At 33.2% G+C, this 20215-nt stretch overlaps 2 protein-coding genes across 2 annotated transcripts in view; both read right to left on the bottom strand.

Annotated features, from left to right (window-relative positions):
- Window positions 1-20215, bottom strand: part of LOC139515660 (uncharacterized) — a 207419-nt gene that overhangs the window by 83663 nt on the left and 103541 nt on the right. The gene's annotated exons all lie outside the window — the stretch shown is intronic.
- Window positions 1-20215, bottom strand: part of LOC139514474 (uncharacterized) — a 56389-nt gene that overhangs the window by 6657 nt on the left and 29517 nt on the right. The window contains exons 5-8 of the mRNA XM_071303781.1: window positions 12693-12808; window positions 5979-7211; window positions 3253-3289; window positions 82-353 (exon numbers count right to left, since the gene is read on the bottom strand). Of these exons, the coding sequence (XP_071159882.1) occupies window positions 82-353; window positions 3253-3289; window positions 5979-7211; window positions 12693-12808 (1658 nt within the window). The remainder of the gene's footprint in view (window positions 1-81; window positions 354-3252; window positions 3290-5978; window positions 7212-12692; window positions 12809-20215) is intronic.

Genomic DNA, 20215 nt, shown 5'->3' with positions numbered 1-20215 from the left:
CAATTACATTAAAATACGATAATTAGTTTTAAAGTAGGAAACATAATTCAAATTAACAGATGAAAAAATAATATTGCCTACCTGACATAAATGATGCCGGTTGTCCGCAATGCTTTCCTGGGCATCTAAGATTTTCTGAAATGTCACATTCTGATTGCGTTCCTTCCATTGCAACAATGCAACAACCATAGCATCTTCTGCCCGACCCCAGTTATACTCAATTTTTTCCCAGTCTTTGGTCTGCAGTCCAAGATGCAAGAGGAAAACATTGAATTGTGAGATATTCAATTCTGAAGCTAGTCTCACTAGGTGTTTATCATTTGGACTTTGACTTAAATCTTTACCGGGTAATCCTACAAGACGTATATATACACATGGAAAAAAGTATTGCAACACCAAATTGAAATTCAAATTAAAAACAAGAATGTGTCCAAAGTACACGAATGCCCCATTCGCACTATCATTTTCCATGTTCAATGGACCGTGAAATTGGATAAAAAACATAATTCGGCTTAAAAATTAAAAAGATAATATCATAGGGAACATGTGTACTAAGTTTCAAGTTGATTGGACTTCAACTTCATCAAAAACTACCTTGACCAAAAACTTTAACCTGAAACATGCACTTTCATTTTCTATGTTCAGTGGACCGTGAAATTGGGGTCAAAATTTTAATTTGGCTTTAAAATTAGAAAGATCATATCATAAGGAACATGTGTACTAAGTTTCAAGTTGATTGGACTTCAGCTTCATCAAAAACTACCTTGACCAAAAACTTTAACCTGAAGTGGGACAGACGGACGAACGAACAGACGGACGAACGAACAGACGGACGAACGAACACACGGACGAACGAACGGACAGAAGAACGAACGGATAGACAGACAAACAGACGGACGGACGGACGCACAGACCAGAAAACATAATGCCCCTCTACTATCGTAGGTGGGGCATAAAAACTTAAATTTTCAATTGAACCATCCCTTTTAATACACAGGTAAACAAATTGTTCTAGCTCTTTAATATAAAAACAAAGAGTTCACATGCTGAAATGTCTTGCCTGCTTTACTGACCATTGGTTTTATGTTTAAGGTTATGGTTTAACTAGAAACCTCACAGAAACTCAGGTCAAATAAATGCTTAGACATATACATCTTACATTTTTTTATACACAAAATATATTTGTCTTTTTGCTTATGATATTTGTAAAATGGACCAAAAACAAAAAGTCATTAACCTATCAACCATAAAGATTAAGTTCAGATGATACCTGCAGATAGACTTACACCAGCTGTAGGCTAGCTATTGCTTATAGTACTTGAACAAGAATGTGTCCAAAGTACACGGATGCACCACTCGCACTATCCTATTCCATGTTCCATGGACCCCCAAATTGGGTAATAATCTAATTTGGCATTAAAACTAGAAAGATTATACTATAGGGAACATATGTACTAAGTTTCAAGTTGATTGGACTTCAGCTTCACCAAAAACTACCTTGACCAAAAACTTTAACCTGAAACTCCCACTTTCATTTTTTATGTTCAGTGGACCATGAAATTGGGGTCAAAGTCTAATTTGGCTTTAAAATTAGAAAGATCATATCATAAGCAACAAGTGAACTAAGTTTCAAGTTGATTGAACTTCAGCTTCATCAAAAACTACCTTGACCAAAAACTTTAACCTGAAACTCCCTCTTTCATTTTCTATGTTCATTGGACCGTGAAATTGGGGTCAAAAGTCTAATTTGGCTTTAAAGCTTTACAGCTACTGTACTCGTAAACAATAAAACAGATGTTTTATCCTCATTGTTTTTAACACTTTAAATAACCAAATTTATAAATTTATGTGATTGACATCTTGTAATTGTTCATCCACAACTCATTACTTCAGCAAGATGACAGATAATCAGCATGAGAGAACAGAAAGGCAACAAACGATGTTAAAGACCTTCCGAGATCAAGAAGATCCCCTATAACATCTGCTAGAGAAAATCAAGCATAATGAAGGTTGATCAGAAAGAAATCCATTGCAAACAGTACAATCTTAAAAAGACAGTGATGACATACAGGAGCCTTTAAACAAAAACTGTTCGGGATCGGCTCATCGCTACTTGTTATCGTGTGATAGGACCATTTCGAGGACCTTTGCCTACGAACAGACACACAGTTGCCCGTATCAAATATAGTGCAAGAGCCCGCCAAAGTTAGAAATTAGCATCGTGGAGGAAGATACATTGTTCCAATGCAATTCGGTTTATCTTCCTTGGCCAGATCGCAGCCCGAATATGAACTATATCGAGCATATATGAGACACTATTGGGCGTAAAGTGCACGAAAGGACACCTATTTCAAACACGTCATGAAATAAACAATACCCTTCGTCAGAAATGGTTGCTGCTACCTTAGCAACAAATAAGTCGACTTATGGCAGGAATCGGGAGAAGTTAAAATGCGGTTATACGTTTGAATGGAGGCTGCACACAAGGTACTAATTTTTTTGGCGTATAACGATCAACCATGATGTGAACAATCATCTAAAGATTAATTTTGAAATGTCTGACATTGTAAAGTTCGACTGCAGTAAAAGTTGTAAAATGCATTTTTTTGTACAAAAAACACTTCATTTTTATATAAATAGTTTGGTTAGATAAAACATTTTTTTTTCATACATTGTTCGTTTTAATGCAAATGTTATCATTAACTACGTTTCAATATTATTTTACAAATATTTTATCATATTCCATCCAAAATAAGGGGCTGATTTTTCAAGTTTTAAAAAATCTAGGTGTTGCAATACTTTTTTCCATGTGTATATCATGTATATATAAATATATATATATTTAAATGTAAAAATGATACCTAGTTTATATCTTATGACATAATTTGCATGTATGATATATTTAAACGTATGTTGTGTTCAATACCCAGTATAAATATATAGCATGGAAATCAACGACAAAAACTTATTGCGGCAAGTGTCTCGCTCGAAATCGGAATTGATCTATTTTCAATTAGATAAATTAAACATAATTCAAATAAATTATTCATTTAATTTTTTGGAAATACAATTTTATTGACTTACAATCCCCCTTGTAATAGAAACAAAAGCTTTTTCATCATATATTTTTTTTTTATCATATTGCAGAAATACTACGCATACTTGAATAAACAGCCAAACCGCATAACAAATTACTTAATAAATCCTTATTATTCAAAATCTTACATGTAAGTGATTTTAAATTATACTTACCTTTACATCCAAGATGGCATTCATCTTGCCTGATAGTCTGAATAAATAAATCAAACAAGAATGTATCAATATTACACGGATGTCACTCTCGCACTACCAATTTTTATGCTCAGCTGACCGTGAAATTGAGGTCAAAAATTTAAATATCATAGGGAACATGTGTACAAAGTTTGAAGCGAGACAGACGGATGGGCGAAAGAACAGACGCGAAAATTGGAAAACATAATGCCAATAAATGGGGCATAAAAAAGTAAAGTTTTAAAAAATCTGTCTGAAATATGCCATTTGTTTTAAGAAAAATCTCATAATAGTCATATTGTTACTTTTCAATATTATTGCACTCATTCGTAATTTTGCTTTTCATCCATAAGTTTCGAATGTTTGCAGACAAAATGGTGGTGTTTAAAATCTATGTTCTATTTATAGTGGCAAGGGAAAATCCCTCATTTAAACGATTCTGACCTTAAATGGTCAAGTCAATTTCCATTTTAAATTTGCAAAATATTATGTGCTTTTGATACAAGTAAATGAATATTCTCATATGACGTGCTTCTTTCGCTTTGTAAACAACACCGTGATAAAATTCTCCATATATCTATACTTTAGCGCAGAATCAGAGATATACATAATAATGGCTGTTACAATATACTTCCCACGTAAATCCACATGTATTGGAACCTATTTGTAATCCATTTGCCGAATTTTTTTTTAAATTGCAGTTAAAAAAGACAAAATAACTTATTCTAATTCGGATGCATAATAAAAAGAAGTAATGCACTAGAACTCGGAGAAATCAACAAAATAAAAATAAAATAAAATTCCGCGAAAGTCTTTTAATGTTTTTGACGCATTTAAGTCATTTCAAAACATGACGTCATACAAATGAAAACGCTACAGTTGAACGTTTTCTGAAAAGTGAACCATCGAAATTCGTATAATATTGTATTATAATTGATTTGTAAGGTAGGTTTTGTTTCTATTCTATTGCATTTTTCGCATATTTACTGATTTCAGCAAGTCAACATGGCGGCTCCTTAGTTACAAATTGTCAACTTTGGATTTGACGGTAGCTTACGAGAAAACCATGTAAATTAAAAATGGCAAATGTTGGATTTGTGAATTTAAAGAATTAAACAGATTTTTTTTCTAGCGGTTATTCACTAAACAATCCATGCAAGCTACAGATTTTATGAATATTTGAGCTTTATCGAACCGGGAGTAAAAAAAAGAACAGCCACACACACAGCATACCTACCATCGCTTCAGTTTTTTAATGACCGTATTTGTCCTATTAGAATCGAAATAATTCATGGCAGCCATAGATTGTTGGAAATTTACACATGGCCTAGGCCGTGATATTCGTTAATTTTATCCCTCGCTAACGCTCAGGATAAAATTCTAATATCACGGCCCAGGCCATGTGTAAATTTCCAACAATCTATGGCTTCCATGAATTATTTCTTAATTAGATATCAAGTAAAAAGTAGCAATAGTATATTTTTTTAAATCCGAAGGTATGTAATATTATTTTCCAAAATATGGCGAGAAGGAGATAGCAACACGTCTGACGAATGTTTTGGACTTTCAAGGTCCGTTCGACATCAGAAGCACAACAGTTCAAGAATTCATAAACATTGATGTCCCAAACTTGTGGTTCACGTTTCTGACTATAAATCGTGACAGATTGAACATGAGGAACTAGTGTTTAGTAAAAAGTAAAACCACAAAAATACTGAACTCTGAGGAAAATTCACATCTACGAGTACTCATAGAACTGTTTTTTAATTGTCCGTGGTCTTATTGTTTACTGTTTTTGTGCTTTGTATTGTTCTAATAAGTTATGAACTTTTCAATTAAATTTCACAGTTTTTTTCTTCTTTTGTACAATTGAACCACTGCCAAGGGTTTAGAGCCCGCAAAAAGATTTAACCCAGACACATTCTGTATGTGCCTGTCTCAACTCAGGAGCCTGATAATCAGTGCTTGTTGTTTTAATTGTATATCATATTTGTGTTTTGTTTATTTTTTTCATAGATTATGGTGTGGTATGGGTTCTGTTTATTGTTTGAGTCTATATGCTGATTTAACGCTTCTTACATCTACGGCACTTGGTCTTTGGTGGATTATTGTCCCAATGAAATTCACACTACATCTTCTTATTTTCACACAATAACAAAAGAAAGCATACGACAATGTTCCGTACTAGAACAAATACACGAGAATTCTAGCAGGGTTGAAAGAGTTTTTTTCAAACTCATCTCTTTTAATCGTTGGAAATGAACTAACAAAATATACAAAATAAAGGGAGTACAACAGAATTTCGCGACTCCTAAATAACGATATATTTTATAATTATTGAACAATACCACAAATGTTATAAGATATGCATCATGCAAAGAAATCATGACAGAAAATGAAGCTATTGATTATTGTACCATGTATGTAATATTGGTTCATTGTAGTATGATACAAACTTGAAACTGAAGTAGAAAAGTCTTTTAGACAGACCACATTATGAATAAACAAATAAGACGGTGTTAAGTCATTGAGCAAATGTTACCTGTATATCTTGTTTTTTTTATGCAGTATTAGTAATATCAACCGTCATTCATTATCTAAATAATCAAAATAGAAAAAGCATTAGGCCTTGATTTATTGGACGTAGGTTGATATTACAAATGAATGGCGAGTAGAAATTCGTTTAAGAAAAATGTAAAACTACAAACCTCATCTAGTATCCAGTGGAGATGTGTCTCATGAATTTCTTTTTTCTCACAAGTCCATGTCTTTCTGTTTTTTGCTTCATTAAGAGTTATAAAGCAAAATCCATCGTAACAAAGCACTCCAACTTCTGTGTCAAACAATTTCAAAATGTCAACTCTTTTAATATCTTCTCCAATACAGGCATAGTAAAATTGGAGAACATTTGTTAGAGTAAATGTTAGACATTCTTGGAGGCTTGCTGCTATGTCTGATGATATTTCTAATCTGGATACCTTATTAATCAGGATTATAACTATTCTGTTGCCTTTCATGTGCATTCTACACTCGTTGTTATCATCAATCGAAAATGCAGCTGCTTGGTAGTATAGACATGGATGTCCATCTTGCTCTTTTATGGGCAGCACATTCAATGCTGAGCCTATGAGCTTGAATATGAGGGCAGCTGGCACGGAAGACTTTTTCAGACGGTATGACAGACATATCATTTTGTCTCCCATTTCCTCCATGTTGACAAAGGAGGTTGGAGCTTCTTCTTTAATCATGCATGGAACTAAGAACTCAGTTGACCCTTTTGAGCGATTAAATTGCTTCCGTTCAACAAGTATGTCAAGATGAATAAGGACATCAGTGACAAACTTTTTCAGGTCATCACTTGGTACAAGTTGTTTGAAATGCGTTTGTTCCCATAGTTTATATAAATCGGTTCTACGGATTACTCCAAACTTGCTCAATGCTGGCAAAATTTCTATAATTTCAGCATCTTTAGGCCAAAACAATTCATCAGTGACAAAAGATCGCATTACATTTACAAATGCTGATGGCTGAACAACAATAAAGTTATCAATACCATGCTCCCCAAAATACAACAATTTTCCAAGGGAATGTTGAATTTTAAGAAAATTTTCAAACTGAGCATCAGTAAGAGCCAGATCACCATTCTCTAGATTGACTTTCTGTAGTTCAGATTTTCGAATAAAATTTATCTCTAATCTTTTCATCTCTGATATCTGTAACTCCAAAGGAACCCATGCTACTGGCATTTGCTGACCCCAAAAAGGTTGCTCAAATGCAATTTCCACCAAATGCGTGGTAAGTTGTTGCATTTCAGAGTCATCCTTGTTTGTTGCATCAAAGAAAAAGATGGTATGGTAGATTATATGTTCATTGAGATCATTTAGAGAAAACATCTCTGTCAATTCCTTAATGAACATTGCTTTTCTCTGAATACGGTCATCCTGTAAGGATACAAATTAATTGCACCATGTAGGCAAATGCATATATAAATATATATATATATATATATCATTTAGATAACAAAACAGATTAACACAATATTTCCAGATGATCAAAAAAGATTCAAATGAGAACAAATAGGAACAAGAACCTAGAGCCTCAATCACTTACCTGCTAAAGATATGCCATTTTGATATTCATTCATTTTTACCTTTTAATTAGTAAGGTTTGTTTATTTGATTAAGAATTTGCCGTTTTGAACTTTCATTAGAGTATCTTTTTCCTACTATAGATTTTGACAATAATGCCAAAAAGGTCAAACATCATTGTCCAGGCCATGTGCATATCTGATTAGGCTTAACACCGTAACTACTTCAATTTTCCTATATACTTATTAAAAATCCTATTAGACACCAGGATTAAAATTGAATTGTGATAAAAATTTTAATAATATAGTTTTCTGCCACAATAGAAATGTTTATTGCGCAATTCTGTGCATTTGAAGATTTCTTCTTGTAACTTTACCAAAAATTTGAAATTTGAAAATAATAATAAAAACAATTGAACCCCTTAGCAAATTGGACACAACCCCCCTTTTGCAACAATTACCCAAACTAGAGGCTCTTAAGAGCCTGTGTCGCTCACCTTGGTCTATGTGCATATTAAACAAAGGACACAGATGGATTCATGACAAAATTGTGTTTTGGTGATGGTGATGTGATTGTAGATCTTACTTTACTGAACATTCTTGTTTCTTTCAATTTATAATGAACTTGGCCCATTAGTTACAGAGGAAAATATTTTGTTAAAATATGGTTTAATTTGGAACAGTAGTTTTAGAGAAGAAGATTTTTGTAAAAGATTAGAAAAATTAGGAAAAATTGGTAAAAAAATACTATAAAGTGCAATAACTCCTGAAGGGGTCAACTGACCATTTTAGTCATATTAACTTATTTGTAGATCTTACTTTGCTGAACATTATTGCTGTTTGCAGTTTATCTCTATCTATAATAATGTTCAAGATAATAGCCAAAAAAACGGTATAATTTCCTTAAAATTGCCAACTCAGGGGCAGCAACCCAACAACCTGTTGTCAGATTCGTCTGAAAAGTTCAGGGCAGATAGATCTTTACCTGATAAACAATTTTACCCCTTGTCAGATTTGATCTAAATGGTTTGGTTTCAGAGTTATAAGCTAAAATCTACATTTTACCCCTATGCTTTATTTTTAGCCAGGGCGGCCATCTTGGTTTGTTGGCTGGGTCACGCCACACATTTTTAAAACTAGATACCCCAATGATGATTGTGGCCCAGTAGTTTCAGAGGAGAAGATTTTTGTAAACGCTAACGACGGACGAGGGACGCAGAGTGATGAGAAAAGCTCACTTGGCCCTTCGGGCCAGGTGATCCAAAAATCAGTCGCAGCACACCCTTTGAACCTTGTAGTACAATTTCAGAGAGAACCATACACTTAAACACAAGTTATTGTCTTGTAACTAGAAAAAGCTTGATTTTGGCCCTTGTTATGCCCCTGATTCCTACATGTTTAGTGAAATTACCCCAAACGTAATCACAGCCTTCCCTATGTGATGTGGAACCTTTGAGTTTAATGTCAGAAAGTTCCATACTTGTACACACAAGTTATTGTCTAGAAAGTACAAAAATGTTTGTTTTTGATCCCTTACTCCTTAAATATTGGTACCACCGACCCCCAAAAAAGTTCCAACCTTCGTTTCGTGGCATTAAACTAACTTGTAAAATTTCATAGAGATCCATTCACTTAAACTAAAGTAATTGTCAGGAAACCAAATGTGTTTTGGACGACGACAACGCAGACGACGACATTATAGCATTTTACGAACCCAAATAAAAACTTTCCGGTCGAATACAAAAATAAGTAAAATACTTCGTGAAGGGCAACGACGAGTTCAATTCGCTTATAAGTCTTATTGTTCTTGTCATTTTTATTGTTCCAAATTCCTCTATCTTTGTTACAGTTTTCAAAATATTTACCAATAAGAGTGCAAACGTTTAAATATCTATACATATCAAACGAAAGGGAAGAACAGTCATAGACTTGCCTTTATTTGTTACAGGCAAATCCTTTAGTAGAAAATGCTGGATTGAAACTGGTTTCATAGCTAGCGAAACCTCTCACTTGTATGACAGTCTCAAAGAATTCCATTAACAGTTATACTTATACTAAAAATCTATACTACCCTACCTCCATTTTTGACCTCCTAAGAATTAAATTTAAGGCGCTACCTTTTTTTTTTCTATGTTCACAAGTTATGTCTCTATCAGACCTGGGGTCAATTACATGCCAATGTTATCAATTAAATTTCAATTATTTCTATCCAAAGACATATAAGAGTTATATCTTTTAGAATAAAATCGTAAATAGGACAACAGGCTAGAATAGAATGAACCTTATATTTGTTACAGTCATTTTCTAAATTTAGGCATTTTGCAAAATGCCTGAAAACTTTAGGCATTTTCTAAAATGCCTGCAAGATTCAGTCATTATACGTAATGTCTAAATTTTCTAGGCATTTTACAAAATGCCTGGAAAAATTGAAAGGCATTTTTCAAAATGCCTGACATTATTTTTATAGAATAAAAGAAAAACAATTGAAAGTTTTGAACATCAGCGCTGTTTTATTTGTGATAATTACTGAATTAAAAAATTTGTAAGGGTTCCGCGGAACCCAGTGTCTCGCCTACTTTTGCTGTAAATTGCAGGATCAACAAAAATGAGGGAAAAAATCAATAAAAAATATTCCGCTTGATACCATTTTTAGATTGTAGGAAGCTTCTGTCCAAGTTTGGTAAAAAATCCTGAATAGTTTATGAATCTAATAAATGTTTTAAAAACTTTAACTGCAGACTGGATGTAATGTTAACTGTCCAGATGAAAAACTAAGTCCATTTATAAGTAAAATACAGATACACAGGTACAAAATATTAACAAAATTTCCTTCTAGAGACTTGCTTTTGATCATAAACAAGCTTCTGACTTAGTTTGGTACAAATAAAAAATAGTATGAGAAAGTTATCAAAATTTTTAAAAATTTAACCACAGAGTGAATGTGTTGTTTCCTGGCAGAAAAAAAGTCCATTTAAAGTAAAATATGGAAAAAATGGATTTGTCATTTTACAAAATTTACTTCTTGATACTATATTATGATCATAAACAAGCTTCTGTCCAAGTTTCGTACAAACCAAGGATAGTTTAAGAAAGTTATTAAAATTTAAAAAAACTACAACCACAACCTCAGAGTGATGTAATGTTTTCCCGCAGAAAAACTTAGTCCATTTATAATTAAAATACGGAAAAAATGGAATTTTATTTTCACAAAATTTACTTCTGGATACTGTCTTATGATCATAAACAAGATTCTGTCCAAGTTTGGTAGAAATCCAGTATGGTTTAAGAAAGTTATTAAAATTTAAAAAACTTTAACCACAGAGTGAATATTTGTGGACGCCGCCGACGACGACACCGACGACGACGGAATGTAGGATTGCTTAGTCTCGCTTTTTCGACTAAAGTCGAAGGCTCGACAAAAAGAAGAGCTAAAATAATCAAGAATACATTTTACTGAATTATTAAAATCACACAACCATAGAACTTGACATTTGTTTTTAATTTCTCAAAATGGTTGCACGACAGAACTACATAATATTTGTCCTGATTTTTTGCAAATGTATTGTTTAGCGTAAAATCTGATTTAGCACTCAGACCACATTTGGAGAAATCTGGATCATCACACTTTTAGGTCTTTCATTACCTTTACTGATAAAATACTAAATGTTAGGCAACATAAGGTTTTGCAATAAGCACACACATCTCACATGCATATCTTCTTTTTCATATGTTCCAAAAACAAAATCAAAGTATCTTATCATGATTCGTTTATCCGCATCTTTTGACTTATAGCTTTAAACGGACTCAAGCAGATCTGCCCATGACAGCCGCCGAGATTTCTTGTCCTAGCCAATGGAGTCAAGTGAGCGTTTCTCATCTCGGCGGCTGGCTTCCGTCTTCGTCTGTTAACTTTCACAAACATGTTTTCCTATGGAACTACTAGGTCAAGTTTAATCAAACTTGGCCAAATCATCATTAGAGTATCTTGTTTAAAAAATCTGATTGCCAAACAACATGGCCAACAATGCTATAAATGGAACATACATTTTTTGGCTTAATATAACTCTAAATCTAATGCATTCAGATCAAATTTGATATGGGGTTAAAACGTTCGTTAGGTTAAGATCTATCAGCCCTGACATTTTCAGACGTTAGGACCACTCTTTTGAGAACTATAAGGCTGTTCTGAAGGGGGATTTTCTGTTCCTGTCCTAAATACCTTCATTTCAATTGCAAGCTGCAGTCTTAATTTTTGTCCTTTATCCACATCTTAGAAAATGCATGACATATTTGTTACTGAAAGCAAAAAAAAACAACAGCAAAACGAACTTTTCTCTATTTCATATTTTTAATTTTACTGTTTTGAGTCTATATTTTCTAAAAATGTGATATTAATTCTGTTCTATTGACAGAACAGTTTGTCTTTTTGCATTATTGACAAAATAATCATAAATTCACTGTTGGTATCTGAAATACAGAGTGAGTACGTACTTAACGTAGTTTCACTAAAAAGAACATATCTAAGGCATAAAAAAACTTTAGATTTGGTTTTTAGAGAATAAATTAGTTCTACCAAACCATTAGTTATTTTCTTTGTAAGATAATGTGTTTTTATCATCTTTTGTCATATGCATCTCAATGATATCCTCCTTCTACGAATTGCCTGAAACTGAACAGGTAATTTGTGGAATTTCGCAGCAAAATTTCAGTCATTTTACAAAATGACTAGTTATTTTTAGTCATTTTGTATATAGCCTGTCAAGGTTAGTCATTTTCTAAATTGCCTGAAAATTCAGTCATTTTACAAATTGCCTAAATTTAGAAAATGCCTGTAACATATATACCTATATATATAAGTAAATTCACTTTTTAACAATGAAAGCATTTGAACAAGATTGGTTTAAAACAAGAATGTGTCCATAGGTTACGGATGCGCCACTCACACTATCATTTTCTATGTTCAATGGACCGTGAAATTGGGGTCAAAAATCCTAAATTGGCATTAAAATTAGAAAGATCATCTCATAGGGAACATGTATACCAAGTTTCAAGTTGATTGGACTTCAACTTCATCAAAATCTACCTTGACCAAAAACTTAAACCTGTAGCGGGACAGACGGACGACCGAACGACCGACCGACCGAACGAACGAACAAACAAACGAACAGACCAGAAAACATAATGCCCCTCTACAATAGCCCTTCTACTATTGAAGGTGGGGCATAAAACAGTTTATTTTTTTTTACCTTATTGTAACATTGCTTAGTGTAACGGGCTGCTGTCTCCTCATTAATGATAGGATATAATGATCAAATATCTATTTGCTATAACTTACTTCAGTAAAAGCATCACCATGGGTTGCAGCAAATAATATCTTCGGTAATTTGTGTTCATCAACAAATTCATCTACACAGTAGGTCAAAATGGAGTCAATCCAATGCTTCAGAATAGCTATAAAGATATTACATCAAGATATTTAACTGAATTCAAATACTTCCATCACAACTTTTTCATGTTTATGAGTTTAAATCTAGTATGGATAAATGGCTGTTTAAAAAGTGTAGTGCCAAATTGAATGCGTCGTCAACTAGATAATTTGATAATGTGATATGATTAAAACGTTGATCCAGATGTTTGCGTGACAGTTCACAGTCAACAGGAAGACATGTCTCTCTATACCCATTTATCTACCTTTGACTTGTTTCTGCATTGACTTCTCACTACTATATACCGCGTGAAAATAGACAAGCTAACATTTTCAAATCTTCATTCTAAACCCATTAACTCTGCACTCGAGGAGACTAAAACCCAACTCCGAGACGGTTCTAAAATTTAATGCGAAAGAGCAAAAATACTATAATCTTATGATCTTAAGAATACATTTCAATGCTTTTTATCCTTATTGTATAATTTCAGAGAGATGGATACACCCTTTCACAAGTTAAAAACAATGCTGATATGTGCCCTTCAATGGGCCCTAATTCCTAAACTGTTAGGACCATAACCCCTAAAATCAATCCGAACGTTCACTTTGTGGTTATAAACCTTGTGTGTAAATTTCATCGATTTCCATAAACTAACACTTAAATAATTGTGCTAAAACCAAATGTATTCGGACGACGACTTATTGATACCAAAATACGACTGCAAATTTTTCTGCGGTCGTATAACAACTAAAAAAATATCAACTGAAACTTTTTTTAACGTTTCATATTCCCTGCGTATACCGCAATTAATTTTATGTAAAGTTTCTCAGAAGAAGTATATATGTCGGTAGATTCATTTTCCAGGACATCCAAAACTTGTAGCATCCTAAATTTTATAAAACAAGCATTATATGAGTACTGCATGGCAATACATAGTTCCCTTCCGCTTAACAATTCATTGCATTGGAACAAAGTTCTAACTTGATCTATAACGTATCATAACTAAAACTTCATAACAAATATCAAGTCAATATCTTAAAGCATGATAAAAACAAGAGGCTGTCACAACGACAGCAAACCGGATTTATTAATATTTATTTGTGTCCTGGCAATATCACAAGAACCATTACTGATGAATGGTGAAAGTGAAAATCCTCAATATCAAATTTGACCTCCATTTTGTCATCAGTATCAACATCTTAAAATTTGAAAAGCTTAGATTGAATGGTTCATGAGTAAATGCAACAACGTGAATGGAAACGCCATTTCACAATCTTTCAAGAACCATAACTCCTGAACGGTAAAAGTCAAAATCGTCATTATTGAACTTGACCTCTAATTTGCCATCAGTAACAACATATAAAAATTTCAAAAGCTTTGGTTGAATGGTTCATGAGAAAATGCACGGACACGACTGGAAACACCATTTTTCAATCTTTCAAGAACCATAACTCCTGAACGGTAAAAGTCAAAATCGTCATTATTGAACTTGACCTCTATTTGTCATCAGTAACAACATATTAAAATTTGGGAAGCTTTGGTAAAACAGTTCATGCGTAAATGCACGGACACGACTGGAAACACCATTTTTCAATCTTTCAAGAACCATAACTCCTGAACGGTAAAAGTCAAAATCGTCATTATTGAACTTGACCTCCATTTTGTCATCATTAACAACATATTAAAATTCGGGAAGCTTAGGTAGAACAGTTCATGCGTAACTGCACGGACACGACTGGAAACTCCATTTTTCAATCTTTCAAGAACCATAACTCCTGAACGGTAAAAGTCAAAATCGCCATTATTGAACTTGACCTCCATTTTGTCATCAGTAACAACATATTAAAATTTGGGAAGCTTAGGTAGAACAGTTCATGCGTAAATGCACGGACACGACTGGAAACTCTATTTTTCAATCTTTCAAGAACCATAACTCCTGAACGGTAAAAGTCAAAATCGTCATTATTGAACTTGACCTCTATTTGTCATCAGTAACAACTTATTAAAATTTGGGAAGCTTTGGTAAAACAGTTCATGCGTAAATGCACGGACACGACTGGAAACACCATTTTTCAATCTTTCAAGAACCATAACTCCTGAACGGTAAAAGTCAAAATCGTCATTATTGAACTTGACCTCCATTTTGTCATCATTAACAACATATTAAAATTCGGGAAGCTTAGGTAGAACAGTTCATGCGTAACTGCACGGACACGACTGGAAACTCCATTTTTCAATCTTTCAAGAACCATAACTCCTGAACGGTAAAAGTCAAAATCGCCATTATTGAACTTGACCTCCATTTTGTCATCAGTAACAACATATTAAAATTTGGGAAGCTTAGGTAGAACAGTTCATGCGTAAATGCACGGACACGACTGGAAACTCCATTTTTCAATCTTTCAAGAACCATAACTCCTGAACGGTAAAAGTCAAAATCGCCATTATTGAACTTGACCTCCATTTTGTCATCAGTAACAACATATTAAAATTTGGGAAGCTTTGGTAAAACAGTTCATGCGTAAATGCACGGACACGACTGGAAACACCATTTTTCAATCTTTCAAGAACCATAACTCCTGAACGGTAAAAGTCAAAATCGTCATTATTGAACTTGACCTCCATTTTGTCATCATTAACAACATATTAAAATTCGGGAAGCTTAGGTAGAACAGTTCATGCGTAACTGCACGGACACGACTGGAAACTCCATTTTTCAATCTTTCAAGAACCATAACTCCTGAACGGTAAAAGTCAAAATCGCCATTGTTGAACTTGACCTCCATTTTGTCATCAGTAACAACATATTAAAATTTGGGAAGCTTAGGTAGAACAGTTCATGCGTAAATGCACGGACACGACTGGAAACTCTATTTTTCAATCTTTCAAGAACCATAACTCCTGAACGGTAAAAGTCAAAATCGCCATTATTGAACTTGACCTTCATTTAGTTGTCAGTAACAACATATTAAAATTTTAAAAGCTTTGGTTGAACGGTTCATGAGTTAATGCACGGACAACATTTGATTGCCGCCCGCCCGCCCGCCCGCCGTACATCTCCAAATCAATAACCGACATTTTTGTCACAAAAATCCGGTTAAAAATTAAACACTGATGACTTAATTCAATTGCACACAGTAGTACACACGCAGAAATGTCTCGCCTTCTTTACTTATCATTTATATTATGCTTATATGCCTAAATATAAAGATTTACTACATCTATAACATAAACTTATACATGATCCAAGTAAATGGGGTCAAGGTCATATAAAGCAAACAAGAAATATATGTACACCTTATATTTGCTTATAGTTTCTAATAAACAAAGGAGTAGGTCCGGTAAGACCCCTTTTTGGCCCCAAAATATAACAGTTTTACAAAATTGTTAAAATGTAAACTTTTAGTTATTTATTGGACAGTTGAATGCTTCTGCTACATAAATATGGGCTGTTTTTGACAATACAATGCACATATATCGGGTTGTAGCACCATTAAGTCATGCTAAATTACTGAAATCTTCAAAATTCTATCATTTTAGTTAAATTTTAGACGGATTCCTTGTAAAACGAAAGTGGCCGCATTCGTGTTCATCCTTAATATTGAAATGTAAGTTATATTTTATGATAATACATAACATATATAAAGGTTGTGGATGAACACGGATGCGGCCACTTTCATTTTTGACAAAAACCATCTAAAAAGAGACGTTTTTTGGCATATTTGAGAGATTTTTCATATTTGAGCTTGAATCGGATCGTTTTTAATGACTAAATCAGTTAAAATCTTTCACTAATACTAATTAAATCATGTGAAATAGACACTTAAGTCTTTAAAAAGTGGTCAAAATCTTTCGTCAGATGAAACTGAAATTTGAGGCCAAAATGAGTCCTTACCGGACCTTCTCCTTTAACCAAAAAAACTAAACATTGACAAATGAACCATGAAAATGAGGTCAAGGTCAGATGGACCATGCCACGCAGACATGTACAGCTTACAATTCTTCCATACGACAAATATAGTTGACCTATTGCTTATAGTTAAAGAACAACAGACCAGAACACAAAAGTTAACACTGACTGACCAATGAACTGTGAAAATGAAATCAAGGTCAAATAAAACATGTGAGACTGACATGTACACCTTACAATCATTCCATTCACCAAATATAGTAGACTTATTGCATACAGTATAAGAAAAATAGACAAAAACAGAAAAAATAACGATCACCACTGATCCATGAGAAGAAGGTCTAGGTCGGATGACACCTGCCAGTTGCACATGTACACCTTATAGTCCTTCCATATCGAATATACTAGAACCATGAAAATGAGGTCAAAGACAATAGACATGTAACAGACGGAATCTTCGTAAGATAAGGCATCTTTTTACAAAGTATGAAGCATCCAGGTATTCCATCTTCAAAAATTAAAGAAGTTAGCTAACGCCGCCGTCGTCGGATCAATTTAACCGTGTCAAGCATTCTGCGACAAAAATTATTAAACGGGAGCAAAATTCGAACTTGATCTGTAACTTGTCATGATAAAAATATATTCCAATTTTCAAATCAATATCTTCAAGGATGATAACAAAATAAATGCGGAAAACTGATTATTTTATAGAATTATCCAAGTCAAAGGACCATAACTCTGCACAAAATCATCAGACCGGTACAAAATTTGAACTATAACTTGTCATGATAAAAAAAAGTTTGAGCTTTCTAAAAAGGTATGAACTGCTTCGCCTTATCCAAATTTAAGGTTATATGTGTGCATATAGTTTTGGAAATGTGTTATATTTAGATATTGATTGATGAAATGGATGTAATTTGAGAGTGTGAATTATACACCCTTGCTTTTAATAAAAATAAATTACTTGTTGAAAATTAAAACGATTATAAATAGACACGACTCTTGAGGTGTGCCTAGATTGTCAGAAGTTATAAAATACAGATAATGCATTTTTGTCAACATTATATAGGAACATTGTTTAGCAAACCAAATCGTGCAAATTTTAAAGTAACAAAGCTAATAAACACGTATTGATAATTGATAATTTCAGTATTGAATTTATCTGTGAAATATATGCATAATAAAACGAAGACGCATTAATGACAGTTGATCGGAACTGAAGTACACATAGTTGATTTTCCGGCATTTGATGTCTTATCCTGGACGAGAAAAGTCTGTAATTCTTTATCTCCTTTAAACCAATAGCTGTTGTTGTATCTCAGCTGCATCACAATGCAACAAATCAGAATCTACACGTGATAAGTAATTATTTCAAGATGGCGTGTTTGTCGATTGAAACTAATAGCTCCGCACCGGGATGCGAAGCAAATATCAAATAAATATCTTCAAGCATGAAGAAACCAGGTGCTCCGCAGGGCGCAGCTTTATACGACCGCAGAGGTCGAACCCTGAACAGTTGGGGCAAGTATGGACAAAACATTCAAGCGTGATACAGCTCTGAATTTGGATTGTGATCAAATTGTTTACATTACATGTTTTTTTTTTTACACAAAACAAATGTCAAGACTTTACAAATCAATTAAAGATTTCTTCTTCAAACTTTTTAAATCTAAAATTAAATAGTTGACACAGCATAGGTTTCTGACACAGAATGAATGTGGTCTAATGAACTTAAAAGTTTTTTTTTGCCTTTGAGCAATTCACTATGCTGTTGAATATTAATCCTCTCAAAAAAATGTTTGAAGAAATTTTCTTTTTATTTATGAAATCTGAAATGAGAAAAATTTAACCCCCCCCCCCTTTTTTTCACATCCCTGTTTCCCTTTTTCCAAAACTGATATCAATTCAAATTTCTAATGGAGTTTGCAACAATAACTACTCTTTTAAATACATCATAAAATATTAAAATGTAAAATAAAGTGCTTGTTATCACTGAATGGTAAAGATTGGTTGGTAGTAAAAGTGAATATACATTGTTTATTGTATAAAACAATAAAAAAAAAACTTCATCAGCAACATTTTATATTGGCAAATTTCCAATGAAGTTATTTACATAAAGTTATTGGCAAATAAAAATAGAAAATGACATCATAGTCATGTCTGGCAAATGTCCAACATACATTATCTAAAAACATTTTAGATAAGATAAGGAAAAAAAGCTTCATCAGCAACATTTTATATTGGCAAATTTCCAATGAAGTTATTTACATAAAGTTATTGGCAAATAAAAATAGAAAATGACATCATAGTCATGTCTGGCAAATTTCCAACATCTATTATCAACTACTATTCTATACAAAGAAAGATAACTCCAATTGAAAATTAATTGCTATTGCACAATATTGTGCAATTAGATATTTCTTGCTATTGTGCAATACTGTGCAATTGAAAATTTCTTGCTATTGCACAATACTTGATATGGAATCCTGATTTGGACCAACTTGAAAACTGGGCCCATAATCAAAAATCAAAGTACATATTTAGATAAAGCATATCAAATAAGCCCAAGAATTTAATTTTTGTTAAAATCAAACTTAGTTTAATTTTGGACCCTTTGGACCTTAATGTAGACCAATTTGAAAACTGGACCAAAAATTAAGAATCTACATACACAGTTAGATTTGGCATATCAAAGAATCCATTTATTCAATTTTTGATGAAATCAAACAAAGTTTAATTTTGGACCCCCATTTGGACCAACTTGAAAACTAGGCCAAAAATTAAAAATCTAAGTACATTTTTAAATTCAGGATATCAAAGAACCCCAAGGATTCAATTTTTGTTAAAATCAAACTAAGTTTAATTTTTGACCCTTTGGACCTTAATGTAGACCAATTTGAAAACGGGACCAAAAATTAAGAATCTACATACATAGTTAGATTTGGCATATCAAAGAACCCCAATTATTCAATTTTTTATGAAATCACACAAAGTTCAATTTTGGACCCTTTGGGCCCCTTATTCCTAAACTGTTAGGACCAAAACTCCCAAAATCAAACCCAACCTTCCTTTTATGGTCATAAACCTTGTGTTTAAATTTCATAGATTTCTATTTACTTATACTAAAGTTATGGTGCAAAAACCAAAAACAATGCTTATTTGGGCCCCTTTTTGGCCCCTAATTCATAAACTGTTGTGACCTCAACTCCAAAAATCAATCCCAACCTTCCTTTAGTGGTCATAAACCTTGTGTTAAAATTTCATTGATTTCTATTTACTTATACTAAAGTTATTGTGCGAAAACCAAGAATAATGCTTATTTTGGCCCTTTTTGGCCCTTAATTCCTAAACTGTTGGAACTAAAACTCCCAAAATCAATCCCAACCTTCCTTTTGTGGTCATAAATCTTGTGTCAAAATTTCATAGATTTCAATTTACTTAAACTAAAGTTATAGTGCGAAAACCAAGAAAATGCTTATTTGGGCCCTTTTTGGCCCCTAATTCCTAAAATGTTCGGACCAA

This window comes from Mytilus edulis, chromosome 3 (genome assembly GCF_963676685.1).
Source record: "Mytilus edulis chromosome 3, xbMytEdul2.2, whole genome shotgun sequence".
In the NCBI taxonomy this organism is placed as follows: Eukaryota; Metazoa; Mollusca; class Bivalvia; order Mytilida; family Mytilidae; genus Mytilus; species Mytilus edulis.
Note: the sequence above shows the minus strand (reverse complement) of the source record. Positions and strands in the feature narration are given on the sequence as shown.